At 32.1% G+C, this 14,695-nt stretch overlaps 1 protein-coding gene and 1 long non-coding RNA gene across 4 annotated transcripts; one reads left to right on the top strand and one right to left on the bottom strand.

Moving 5' to 3' along the window:
• Window positions 1-8,323: 8,323 nt before the first annotated feature.
• On the bottom strand, window positions 8,324-10,688 carry LOC144565660 (uncharacterized). 3 transcript variants are annotated; one of them, XR_013514930.1, is made up of 5 exons: window positions 10,350-10,688; window positions 9,406-9,509; window positions 9,240-9,303; window positions 8,969-9,041; window positions 8,324-8,608 (listed from the first exon to the last, which is right to left on the bottom strand). It is a non-coding gene; the product is annotated as an uncharacterized LOC144565660 (long non-coding RNA). The 3 variants fall into 3 exon arrangements; XR_013514929.1 differs by having other exon boundaries at window positions 8,969-9,303; XR_013514928.1 differs by lacking the exon at window positions 8,969-9,041.
• Window positions 10,689-12,286: 1,598 nt separating this feature from the next.
• LOC144565629 (protein transport protein Sec61 subunit gamma) lies at window positions 12,287-14,469 on the top strand. The gene is made up of 3 exons (XM_078315438.1): window positions 12,287-12,471; window positions 13,843-13,964; window positions 14,270-14,469. The coding sequence occupies exons 1-2, from the start codon at window positions 12,378-12,380 to the stop codon at window positions 13,956-13,958; spliced, it is 210 nt and encodes a 69-aa protein (XP_078171564.1). The 5' UTR covers window positions 12,287-12,377; the 3' UTR covers window positions 13,959-13,964; window positions 14,270-14,469.
• Window positions 14,470-14,695: the final 226 nt, after the last annotated feature.

Raw genomic sequence — 14,695 nt, 5'->3', positions numbered from 1 at the left:
TCCCAAATAAAGCACTCCAACGGAAGGTGTTTAGAGCACTCTAGTAGTGTCTCTATATGACAACATAATAGGGCACTTCCAACCCCAATACAACACTCCAATTGAAGGAGTTTGGAGCACTCTAGTACTGTCTCTATGTGGCAAGTTAATCGGACATTTACAACCCTAATAAAGCACTCCAATGGAAGGTGTTTGGAGCACTTTAGTAGTGTCTCTATATGGCAAGATAACAGCTCATTTACAACCCCAATACAACACTCCAATTGATTGTGTGTGGAGCACTCTAGTAATGTCTCCATATGGCAAGATAATAGGACATTTACAACCCTAATACAACACTCCAACAGAAGGTTTTTGGAGCACTCTAGTTGAGTCTCTAGATGGTATAATAAGAGGGCATTTACAACCCTAATAAAGCACTCCAATGGAATGTGTTTGGAGCAATCCAGTAGTGTCTCTATATGGTAAGATAATAGGGAATTTACAACCCCAATACAACACAACAATTGAATGTGTTTGGAACAGTCTTGTAAAGTTTCCAGATGGCAAGAGATGAGGGCGGTTTCAACCCTAATACAACACTCCAATTGAAAGTGTTCGGAGCACTCTAATAGTGTCTCAAGATGGCAAGATAATATGGCATTTAGTACAATAATACAACACTCTAATTGAATATGTTTGGACCACTCTAGTTGTATCTTTATATGGCAAGATAGTAGGACATTTACAACCCTAGTACAACACTCTAATTAAAGGTGTTTGGAGCACTCTAGTGGTGTCTCTATATGGCAAGCAAATACGGCTTTTACAACACTAATACAACATTCCAAATATAGGTGTTTGGAGCACTCTAGTAGTGTCTCCAAATGGAAAGATAATATGTTACTTACAACCCGAATACAACACTCCAATTGAAGGTGTTTGGAGCACTTTAGTTGTGTCTCTAGATGGCATGATAAGAGGGCATTTACATCCCTAATAAAGCACTCCAACGGAAGGTTTTTGGAGCACTCTAGTAGTGTCTCTATATGACAAGATAATAGGGCATTTACAACCCCAATACAACACTCCAATTGAAAGTGTTTGGTGCACTCTAGTACTGTCTCTATATGGCAAGACAATCGGACATTTACAACCCTAATAAAGCACTCCAATGGAATGTGTTTGGAGCACTCTAGTAGTGTCTCTATATGGCAAGATAATAGGGCATTTACAACCCTAAAACAACAGTTCAAATGAAAGTGTTTGCAGCACTCTAGTAATGTCTCCATATGGCAAGATAATAGGACATTTACAACCCTAAAACAACACTTCAAATGAAGATGTTTGGAGCACTCTAGTAATGTCTCCAAATGTCTAGATAATTGGACATTTATGACCGTAATACAACACTTCAATTGAAGATGTTTGGAGTGCTCTAGTAGTGTCTCCAGATGGCAAGATAATAGGTCACTTACAACCCGAATACAACACTCCAATTGAAGGTGTTTGGAGCACTCTAGTTGTGTCTCTAGATGGTATGATAAGAGGGCATTTACATCCCTAATAAAGCACTCCAACTGAAGGTTTTTGGAACACTCTAGTAGTGTCTCTATATGACAAGATAATAGGGCATTTACAACCCCAATACAACACTCCAATTGAAGGTGTTTGGTGCACTCTAGTACTGTCTCTATATGGCAAGATAATCGGACATTTACAACCCTAATAAAGCACTCCAATGGAAGGTGTTTGGAGCACTCTAATATTGTCTCTATATGGCAAGATAACAGGGCATTTACAACCCCAATGCAACACTCCAATGGATGGTGTTTGGAGCACTCTAGTACTGTCTCAATATGGAAAGATAATAGGACATTTACAACCCTAATACAACAGAAGGTGTTTGGAGAACTCTAGTTGAGTCTCTAGATGGTATGATAAGAGGGCATTTACAATCCTAATAAAACACTCCAATGGAATGTGTTTGGAGCAATCCAGTAGTATCTCTATATGGCAAGATGATATGGCATTTACAACCCCAATACTACACTCCAATTGAAGGTGTTTGGAACAGTCTTGTAATGTCTCCGGATGGCAAGAGATGAGGGCGGTTGCAACCCTAATACAACACTCCAATTGAAAGTGTTTGGAGCACTCTAATAGAGACATTTAAATCCTCTCTTGCACTATTTCAAATAATATAATACTAACACAACTACTATAATATAAATTGATCTATATTTATCAAAAGAAAACTGAAAGGGAAAATTTTATAGACTTTTCAACTTAAGCTCCAGTTCAAAGGGAAAATTTTACAAAGTACCATTATTTTTCAAAACATAGAACAAAACACCCTCATTCCAAAATTCTTAACAAAATGCTCTTGTGGACCCCACATGTTCCATCTCTTTCCCTTCCTCTTCCTTCTCCCTATCTACTCTCATCTAGTCTTTGCTTATGTAAATATAAAATTGTAATTTTATTTAAGTTTGAATAACTTTTAATTTTTATGTGTATAAAAGATTTATAATAAAAAATTAAGTGTGAAAGTTTATTTGCTGAAATCAGAAAGTGTATTAGTGTATAAGAAGAATTTTTTTTATTTGAAGAATATATATATGGGTCTTTTTAAAAGTTATTATAACCTATGTTACTCTGTTACTTCACTTATAGTGTTTGGATCACGGGTAGGGCACGGGCGGGCCGGGCATACCCGGGGACGGGCACGGGTAGGCACGGGCACGGTGGGTATACGGGTACCATGGGCTGGGCATCATGGTTTTTTTTTTCAAAAACCCTGCCCTGCCCGTCTTATACCCGTGCCCGTGGTACCTGTGGGAGGCAGGGCGGTCCGGTCCGGTTTGGTTTTTTTCTGTTTTTTTTTTCTATTTTTTTCTTTCTTTTTTTACGGTGTTGTACGAATATTATTACGTGTTTATAAATTATAATTTGACTTTTAAAATATGAATAGTTCAATATCAAATAGTGTATATAAATAAATAAAATTTGTAACTTATAAATATATATTATTCGTGCGAAAAATTTGTATATTTATTCGGCTAAGTACAAATCTATTTATTTATTTCTTTACATGTTTTTATAATTTATTTATATCTTGAAATTTTTAGTTTACATTTTAAATTGATAATATATTTTCTAAACGTTCATTTTAAATTGATAGTATATTTTTTAAACGTTCATTTATTTTTAATAGGTTAAATAAAATATAAATAAAAAATATATTAAAACAATAGCTTAAAAAATAAAGACTACCCTCCTTTATTCCGGGATTAGGACCGACTATGTAAAATAACATAGACGGAGTTCTAACTTTTTTTTGTTAGTAATTCTAATTCTTCTTTAAAATGAATAATTTAAAAACTAATTGAAATGTTTAGAAATTTATAATTTAAAAAATAACCATAAAGATTAAAAGAGGTTAGAAATTTATACCGACACCACCTATCTAGAAGTTTGGATTCATATACCATTGTTCGCTCTCTTCCGCACCGTCTGAGTCCGAATTAACCTCGTGCCGCGCCTCGGTACCGCTTTCTTCAGTATCGACTTTGGATGATGATGCTTGTTCAGGCACATGTTGCTTGTGCTCTTCAGCATTAATCCAATCTTTCAAGCACACAAGTCTCTCAAAAACATGTGCACCCAACTTACTGCGTTTATCAGAGAGGATCCTGTTCGCCAAACTAAAACAACTTTCAGAAGGGACGGTTGACACGGGCACGGCAAATACATCGCGGGCCATCATCGCCAGCACTGTAAAGGTCCTTTGATGCCTCCTCCTCCACGCCATGATGTCAAGTTCATGTAAATTTTTGTTGTGCATCGACATATAACTCACTATCTTGTTTGTGGATGTGTGCGGTTCACTCTCCGACTGGAAATCTGCTAACAATCCACCACTGCTAGTGCTCCTGAAAGTGGAACTATTAAAAAATTAAAAAAAAATAGTGGACAAATAATGTAGATATTATAAATAATAAAGATTAAAAACACGTATATATTTATATTCATACCTAAGGGTGGCACGGGACGAAGACGGAGTTTGGTTGTCACTCATTCTTGAGTTGTATATGTTAAACATCTCATCGATCTTCGAATTCACGTGTGCCTCCACCCCGCTGTTGTCTAAATGTAGATTATGTTTGTACCTTTGAACTACTTTGATCGTGTAAAATTTCTTGTATGCCGGGTTGAGGCAGTTCGCGATAATGGCCAGGAGGGGTACATCTTCCCAATATTTTAGAAATTTTTATTTCATGGCATCTACGATCGGTGTGAGAGATTTATCGTGGGTTTCAGCTTGTTCCAATTGACAATACACCTTGGAGATGTCATAGAGATGTCTGAGCAACTGAAATAACGTCAATGAGTACGAGCAGGATAGTTGGACGGTTACTGTAAAAAAGGTTCCTAGGAAATTTTTAAGTATTTCTAGTTGCTCCCATTCTCCGTCAGTGAGTTCTAATTGCATTGCCTCGGGGGTGGAGCTTCTCAAAAACTCTCTTATGACAGCTCTGTAAGGAATGCATCGGTCCAACATCCTATATGTGGAGTTCCAACAGGTATCTATATCCCAAGGTACCTTCAACTTGCTAAATCCATAGTTGACACACATAAGCCCAAACCGTTGTTTTCTTTCTTAGTTTGAAACAATGTGGTTGAAGGCATCCTTAAATTTAATTATCAATAGTTTCACGGCTTCTGTTTTGAGATCCGCCTTCACGATGAGGTTAAGAATGTGGCAAGCACACTTTTGGTGAAACATTTCACCATTCATGATCGGATTTAGTGACCGTTTAAAAATCTCAATGGAAGCTATGTTGTTGCTAGCATTATCGAATGAGATAGAAAAAACCTTGTTTACCATATCCCTCTTAAGGTTATAATCTTCTAAAACCTCAATAATGGATTTGAAAATTACATTTGCATTGTGCGGGGAATCCAACACTCGAACACCTAATACTCTTTTTTGTAATAACCAACAATCATCGATCCAATGCCCGGTAACACAAGAGTACCCCAAGTCCATGTTTACCGGCAGTCCATATATCGGAGTTTGGTTGTCACTCTTTTTTATAGAGGTAAACTGGTTTTTTATTTCACTAACCATCTTTTTATGATGAATCCTATTGTACATTCAAAAATAATCTCTAACCTATTTATTTAACCTATTCAAAATAATTCTAACATACATTTGAAAAATAAATCAGAAATTAAAAAACAGAAATTTAAAAAACAAAATTTTAAAAAACAGAATTTTAAAAACAGAAATAAAAAAACAGAATTTAAAAAACAGAATTTAAAAAATAGAATTTAAAAAACAGAAATTGAAAAACAGAAATAAAAAAATAGAATTTCAAAAATAGAAATTTAAAAACAGAATTTAAAAAACAGAATTTAAAAAATAGAAATAGAAACAGAATTTAAAAAACAGAAATAAAAAACAGAAAATAAAAAACAGAATTTAAAAAACAGAATTTAAACAACAGAATTTAAAAAATAGAAATTAAAAAACAGAATTTAAAAAATAGAAATTAAAAAACAGAATTTAAAAAACAGAAATAAAAAAACAGAAATAAAAAATAGAAATTCAAAAACAGAAATTAAAAAACAAAATTTTAAAAACATAATTTAAAAACATAATTTAATAAACAGAAATTAAAAAAACAGAAATTAAAAAAACAGAATTTAAAAAATAGAAATTAAAAAACAGAATTTAAAACAAATATAATTACTTCAAATATTCAAAAATAAAATCTAACATATTCAAAACAAATCTAATTACTTCACATATTCAAAAAAATAAATCCAACCAATTTTTTTAACCTATTAAAAATAAATCCAATATTTTCAAAAATAAATCTAACCTATTCAAAACAAATATAATTACTTCACATATTCAAAAAAAAAACTAACATTTTTTTAACCTATTAAAAATAAATCCGAATTTCAATAATAAAATCTAACATATTCAAAAATAAATCTAATTAATTCACATATTCAAAAAAAAATTTAACCAAATTTTTTAACCTATTAAAAATAAATCCAACATTTTGAAAAATAAATCGAACCTATTCAAAACAAATATAATTACTTCACATATTAAAAAAAATAACCTATTTTTTTAAACTATTAAAAATAAATCCGAATTTCAAAAATAAAATCTAACATATTCAAAAATAAATCTAATTACTTCACATATTCAAAAAAATAAATCTAACCAATTTTTTTAACCTATTAAAAATAAATCCTACATTTTCAAAATTAAATCTAACCTATTCAAAACAAATATAATCACTTCACATATTAAAAAAAAAAACTTACCTATTTGTTTAACCTATTCAAAATAAATCTGAATTTCAAAAATAAAATCTAACATATTCAAAAATAAATCTAACCAATTTTTTTAACCTATTAAAAATAAATCCAACATTTTCAAAAATAAATCTAACCTATTCAAAACAAATATAATTACTTCACATATTAAAAAAAAAACTAACCTATTTTTTTAACCTATTAAAAATAAATCCGAATTTCAAAAATAAAATCTAACATATTGAAAAATAAATCTAATTACTTCCCATATTCAAAAAAATAAATCTAACCAATTTTTTTAACCTATTAAAAATAAATCCAACATTTTGAAAAATAAATCTAACCTATTCAAAACAAATATAATTACTTCACATATTTAAAAAAAAAAACTAACCTATTTTTTTAACCTATTAAAAATAAATCCGAATTTCAAAAATAAAATCTAACATATTGAAAAATAAATCTAATTACTTCACATATTCAAAAAAATAAATCTAACCAATTTTTTTAACCTATTAAAAATAAATCCAACATTTTGAAAAATAAATCTAACCTATTGAAAACAAATATAATTACTTCACATATTAAAAAAAAAAAAACTAACCTATTTTTTTAACCTATTAAAAATAAATCCGAATTTCAAAACTAAAATCTAACATATTCAAAACAAATCTAATTACTTCACATCTAACAAATCTAACATAAACTAAATAAATCTAACATATTCAATAAATCTAACAAATCTAATACTTAACATTCAATAAATCTAGCATAAACTAAATTTACTCTAGAAAAATAAATTAATCTAACATGAAATAAATGTAACCTTTAAATCTCGCAGAAAAATCTTATGGGAGGTGCCAAACTTCGTAATTTCGATACCTTCGTAATTCCATTTGCGTATTTGTAGAATGAATTAAATTGAGAATAAATTGAGAGTAATAAAATGAGATATTGAGAGAATGAGAGATTGAGAGAGTGTGAAAATATGGAGAGGAAGAGGGTTGTATTTAAAGAAAATATTGGAGGGGAATAAAATTTGAAATTTAATTAAAAAAAAAAGGGGGCCCGGGGGCAGCACGGGTCCGACCGGTTCAGGTTGATTTGACCGGTCCAGGCCCGGTTTGCCGGTGGGGGGGGGAATTTTGAAAAAAAATGAAATTTTAAATGGGTCGGGTACACAGGTATAGGGTATAAGGGCACAGTCTCACGGGTACGGGGGTCCGGGTAAGCACGGATTTTTTTTTCTGAAAAATCGCGTCCAGCCCGTTTAATGCCCTTACTCGTGTACTCGTCCTATATCCGGGCTTGGGCACGGACAGATCGGACACGGGCTGCCCGCCTGGGGTAATATTAATACACTATTCACTTAGAGTCTCGTACCCATATTTCAGATTCTTTTCGAAATAATTGATAATTTTGTTTGCTCCCTGATTCGAACTCACGCCATCTTAATTGGATGTCAAAACTCTAACCACTACAATAGACAATACCACGTGGTGAGGTCTAGTAATTATATTATTTATTGTATATTTGGATTAAACTTTCAGTTTTTTTTACAAATTTGATTTAAATTATGATTAATCTAAATATTATAATTAAAATAATAAAAAATAATATATATAATAGATGTATCGTATCTGAGCTTTTTGAAAATTGCCGTATCACCGTATCCGTATCCGTATCCGTATCCATTCAACATAGGTATTAACTTATTTTATAAAATCTAATATATAAATATTTTTAATATACGACATTTTTTCTAGTTTATTCGGTATAAAATTTCATATTTCTGGTTTTCACAATTATAAGAATTTTATCAATCACATGTTAAGAATAATTTAGTGAGATACTTATGCTTTCATAAAAATATTAGTATCGTGCCCGTGCGATGCAATGGGATATATTATAAGAAAACAAAAATATATTTTTATTAAAGAAATATTTCAATGAAAATAATAATTATTTTGTTAAAAAATAATGATATGACATAATTGTCTGAAATAGAATTTGACATGATAGAAAGGGGATGCAAACATTACAAAATTTAATAGCATACATAACACAAGCAATATGAAGGAAAACCGGCACTAATCAACAGAGAAAAAGGTTTTTCTAACATCCCTCAAGGAGATGGCACAAATCTTGCTTAGAACAACAAATTTTATGCAGTTTTGTCAGACGGCTTTCTATCTTCCAGCTTTATCTTGGCAGTGGACTTTGTACCCAACTCTGATTTGAGGTCGTTGACGCTCTTAGTATTGCATCACTCATCATAGTATTTGGAAACCTATTAAAAACACTGGTATTGTAATGAAATTCTAAAAATAAAAATAACTATGTTTAATGAAATTGATTTTGTCCAATGAATGATAAATTAAATCTAACACTTCTATGGAAAGATATGATTCTATTTCAGAAAGTAAATGAGATATATAATTATGGTTATTTTGTCACGGCATTAGTTTCATTCCTTTATGAATTCATGGGAAGGCAGGGCCTACATTTTAAATTTTCCAAGAAGGTAGGGTCTTCTTGGCAATTATGAGAAGGTACAGATTTTGTATTTTATGGATGACACGGGAATTCATTTCTCCAATTAAAAGCATGCTGCTACAATCCAAGACTAATGAATGGATTAGATGCGAACCTGTCATAGGTCTCAGCTCTAGTATATACTTTTATTACCCAATTATAGCTCTCTGTATCAGGTTTCATACTGTCTATAAGAAGTACAATTAATTGAAGCTTAGTAAGGTTCCCATTCTACAAAGCATAACAGCACAGCATATATGTGGTATAAGAACAAAGAAAGCTATTTTGCAATAAATTTGTAAAGAAATCAATTATCCGGTACGTGCAATCTCTCATCTAGACAAAATGAAAGAACTCATATGCAGATAACAAAAATATGGCCATACCTTCACCCGAATATTCCATATTTTCAAATGTTTCAAGTGTTATTTCTGGCATTTGACATGTAGCCTGCATGAAATAACCAAATTAATAGCTATTGGCCGAATTAGGAAATATTTAAGCTTGGTTGACAATAATAATGAATGTAAGAATAAAAAATTTGAGTTTTACCTGAACACTAAGAAGACAAACCTAATCGCCTCAGACCCGCGACTCATCGCCTATATTTTGGCAATCCATAGCAGCAACAGCTACTTGTTCGTAAAGAGTCCATTCTACATGAACAAAGAAATAAGCAAATCTCAGTTCTCTCAAATTTCAGTTTCTATAAAACCAATTTCACTGGAGATCAATGAAAATTTTACATCCAATTCTTCAAACTGTTTCATGTGCTATGAGAACTGCCTTCAAAACAACTTATGCAAATTAAAAAAGAGAGGAAAAAGTGGATTTTTTTTTTTTTTGAAAACCTTCGCAGAAGCTGTGAAGTTGTGAGGGGGAATCGAACTATCGACCTTTGGGTACAACAACTTTAGGACTTTTTCCTAGCCAATTGTGCTACCTCCCCTTTCTCGAAAAAATGGATTGTTTATATGGACAATTAGACCAATTGATGTCTTCCAAGAGCAATCAGAGATGACGGGACTTGAATGATATATCTATTCCAGTTTTACTGACTAAACGGATCAATACCAATTCGAACTTCGTTTATAATCCCGATTCGTATTCCAGTTTTTAATTCCCATTATCACAAAACCTAAAAAGAGAATGGATTCATATCATGATACAATTACAAGGAATTCTGACAACATCACTTAATGACTATGCGTAATTTGTCTATGGTTTTCTTTTCTTTCTAAAATAAGCCTTAATAAGAATCGCATTTCAAGAATTACGTAAACTAATGGATAGAAAAGATCAAATTTAGTGGTTAACTACAGAGTAAGATGCTCGAGATCTAAAGCGAGCTACAAATAACAAATGCTTAGACCGGATTAAATAAATGATATAATCAAATATTTGTTGAACACTTACATAGAGAACAAGCTGAGAGAACCTGCTAATGCTTCCTTTCTAAAAATTGAAATAAGATATAAAAAAAATTCTTTGAGTACCTATATTTCCTCACAAAACTGTGGATCTGAAAAGGAAGTCTCGACGGTGGTTGAAAAGGAGGAAAGCGGCGATGCCAAAGCGCAGCGAGAAATGAAAAAGACATGAGTAGCGGCTAACCGTCGAAAACTTGGTCGGAGGAGCACTTAGGGTTTACCTGATAGAAGAGAAGGAGACGGGAAGATCAGAGAAAAAAGATGCGTCGACGTGATATTAGTGGTGTAGCGATAAATGTGGCGGGGAGGGGACGGCTGAAGGAACTCCAATTAGGTTTTTTCTCCTTTGGAAAGAAAGGGACGGGGAGGGGACGGCTTTGGGAAGAAAGGGTCGGGGGAAGGGTACAGCAAAAAAAAAAATTCAGATCAGCGAAAAAATTTGCATATCTACGTGACAATATGTGTGACAATACATGTGGCGGGTGTAAGTTTCATTAAATTTAGACTTCTACAAAGAGAAAAGATGTATTTAATCAAAAGAAGACAGGTTATTTATTTATATGGCTCAGATTCAATCTAAATTTCGATCAATAAATCTCAGCCACACGACTTTCTGTCATCCAATTTAATTTGAGGTGCATAATATAGAAAGAGAGATACTTATTATGTATATGACATAATCTTAAAAAATTAAGAATATAAATAACCAATGCAAGAAATAATGCCAGCAGCTTTGAATCAGTTACAATGCAATTAATATGACTCGCCAGTAAATACATTATGGTGAAAAATGAAAAACTAAACTTTGCTGAATTTGGTTATTAATCGAACCAGATATGCACTTCGAAAGTGTAAAAAATGTACCCAAGCATCTATATCATTCATTGTTTTAATTTTTAAGATTATGTCATATAAATAATTAGTATATTTTTATTGAAGCATAAGTATCTCACTAAATTATTCTTAACATGTGATTGATAAAAAATTTATAATTGTGAAAACAAGGAATATAAAATTTTATACCGAATAAATTAGATAAAATATCATATGTTAAAAATATTTATATGTTAGATTTTATAAAATAAGTTAATACCATGTCTTATAATATTTTTTTAAAAGACTCATATGTTGAAAATATTCTACGTATACATTGATTTTAGCAAATAAAATTTCACAATTAATTTTTTATTCTAAATCATTTATACACATAAAAAATAAAATTACGGGTAAGGCTACGGTGCTATGGGTTGCATAGAGGGCTACAGTGCTACGGCTCAATATTCGAGTTTTCAAAATCCTAACGGTCGATCCGAGCTGTTCATCTTGTTATCCATATTAATATGTTTTTGGAGACCAAATTTTACATTTTTTTTGAAATTTTTTACTTTTTTTTAGATAGGTAGAAAATCAGTTGATCTAAAAAATTCTGCACTATTTAGATATTTAATTTTCTACCTATCTAAAAAATAGTAAAGAAATTTCAAAAAATGTAAAATTTAGTCTCCAAACACATATTAATATGGAGAACAAGATGAATGGTTCGAATCAACCATTAGGATTTTAAAAACTCGAATATTGAGCCGTAGCTCCGTAGCTCTCTATGCAACCCATAGCATATTAGTCTTATTTATAAAATTACAATTGTATATTTTACATAAGTAAAGAATATATGAGAGTAAATAGAGAGAATGAAGAGAAAGGGATTGGAAAAGAGAGGAAACAAGTGAAGTCTATAAGAACATTTTGTTAAAAATTTTGGATGAAAAGTATTTTGTTCTGTGTAGCAAAAAAAGGACGCTTGGTAAAATTTCCCGGTTCAAAGTTCAAACCTTCCGAACCTTACCGGATTCTTCCAAAAATACCACCTGTCAAGCCTGCGGATCCGTTTGATATAAATCAGGCTTATATATGGGCCACATGGCAGCTCTGTTTCATTTTTTTTTGGTTACAAGGCCCTTAGCTAGGCCAGGCAGCTCTGTTTTAAGGATCTCCAAAATTGACCAAGTTTATTAGTATTAGACTATTAGTATTATCATTTTTTTCCCTCACCGCTATACTCTCTTTCTCTCCTCTCTTTCTCGACAATCAAGGACAATGGATGCGGTAGATTCAATGGTGGATCCGCTGAGAGAGTTCGCCAAGGACAGCATACGCCTCGTGAAGCGCTGTCACAAGCCTGACCGGAAAGGTTCCTTTCGTCTCCTTTTTCGTTTCTCTTTCTTATTTTCACCTCAATTACTAAGATCTCTGTTATATGAGATCAATTCTCGCTCTAAATTGTTTGATATTCTTATAACTGTAGAAGATCCGATGTTGCCCATTAATTATATAAAAATTATATTCAATTTATCTGATTCGCGTAATTTTATTCTACTTATGCACCTGAAGTTTTCAGATCTAATCTGATTGGAAGTTCTAATACATCTGCGAATTTATATTCCTTTTCTTGTTGCAAATAAGGTCACAAAGGTTAATTTATCCCTCAAATTTTCCTGATTTCATCAAAAATACAAAAACTTGAATCTATATATATCTTCTGAGAGGATTTTCAGAGGTTTAGATCACCCCCCGTTCCTCCAGTTTATGTCAAATTCATGTCAATTATATCTTGCCTGGCCCTTATGACAGATTTATTGACAACTAGTTTATTTTACAGCTTGGGGCACCTGTTTGCAGTTTAAAACGGATTGGTTCCCCACCTGGCAATTTGAAATTCTGATAGTTGAACTTAGTTTTAGCAGTTTTTGCTCCATGATCAAATTATTTTTAATTAAATTCAATTTGAGAATCCCAAATTTAAGTGATAGGACCACATCTATAATTTTGGGTGTGTTTGGTCTGAAAGTGGGGTCAGTGAGGTTAGTGTTCTCAGTCAGCTGTTTGGAATAGTCGCTAACCTAGCTTTTGGTTGGAATAGTAGAACAGCAGTTGTTAGCGATTATTCTGAACAGCTATTCACCCATCCTCACCCAGCCAAACATACCCTTAGTCTTTTGTTTTCAACAATTTTGATGTATGCTGTCACTGCATCTAGTACCATTTGTGTCAAAGTAATCCATCCTTCAAGTTCTTGCTCAATCTAAGATTAAGAAATTCACTCAGATACTAGTACATAAAACAACAGATTAACATTTTTTTCCTTAGAGAATGTAGGAGAAAATAAAGGATTTTTTTTTTCCTTTGGAGTTCGTTTTAGATTGGACCTGATCTGTTTTAGTTTCTCTGATCTAGCAGTTGTAGTTTCTGTCAAGGAAATAACAATATCTTTATGAATGATGAACTTATGACACTACCGGATTCTTAGTAGGTATCGGATTTAGCTGGTATCATATGAGCTGGTTCAGTATCAGATACTATAGTTCTTTCATTTTGGATTCAGTTTCTATTTAAACCACAATTAAGTTTAATTTCTTCTGGAGTCAGAAATATGTTCTCTTCTGGTAAAGATATCACATGGTACTATGCTTTCCATCACTAAGTTCTCAGTACCGTTGTAACTATAAAACTATTATTGTCTGTTGATGCAACTATTTATTTAGTTTGGAAATTGGTTGTGCAGAGTTTTCGAAGGTGGCTGTACGCACGGCTATTGGATTTGTTGTAATGGGGTTTGTGGGCTTCTTTGTGAAGCTTATTTTCATCCCAATCAACAACATTATTGTTGGGTCCGGCTAAACTAAGGTTAGATCTATACTTCTTTTTTTTTGCTATTTTTAATTGATCAATTTAGTTTCTGTTGACTAGTTTTTCTTATTGTATTATTGTTTCTATTCATTTATAAGATGTAGCTTTGCATATTTAATTTAGCATACTCAATTGTTAGCCTCGTTGAGTAAACACCTTCCTTAATCTAGTCCCAATGTGCTGATTAACCAATTTCAGTTGTGTTAGTTCAATTCTTTTATGATTGGCAAATATGGAAATCTGAAGTCAGGTACTATGATCATCTTTATTAATTAATTTGCATCCTTTGTTCATTTTGACAGAGCTGTAGGTAAATCTGGTTGATGGTTCGAGAATTTATTTTGTGGGCATGACATTTAGTCAGAATCAAGTTTAATACTTTAATGCCTTTTCTTTTCTTTTTTGATAGAGAGTTACTTTTAGAATTACCATTTTGCAACTGAATATCATTATTGTAATATGTAGGTTTCATTTATGTCAGTTGAAGTTAATCTGTGGATTATTTGCTGTTTCTAATTTTCCTTCCGAGCAATCTCTGGCTTTGCTCTTGTTATCGCTTGTGGCTAGGTTCGGTCTTGTCAAGTAACTAAAATAGAAAAAAGAAAAGAAAAAAAAGGCCCTCTAGAAATTAATGATAACAATTTGTGGGATGTATATATGTATGTTTGCTGTTATCGAGTTGGATGCTCAAAATACAATTATAGAGCGGTTTCTTCCAGAATTTTGCG

This window comes from Carex rostrata, chromosome 14, assembly GCF_964058835.1.
Source record: "Carex rostrata chromosome 14, lpCarRost1.2, whole genome shotgun sequence".
Lineage (NCBI taxonomy): Eukaryota > Viridiplantae > Streptophyta > Magnoliopsida > Poales > Cyperaceae > Carex > Carex rostrata.
The sequence above is the reverse complement of the archived record's forward strand: the minus strand, read 5'-3'. Positions and strand labels throughout refer to the sequence as shown.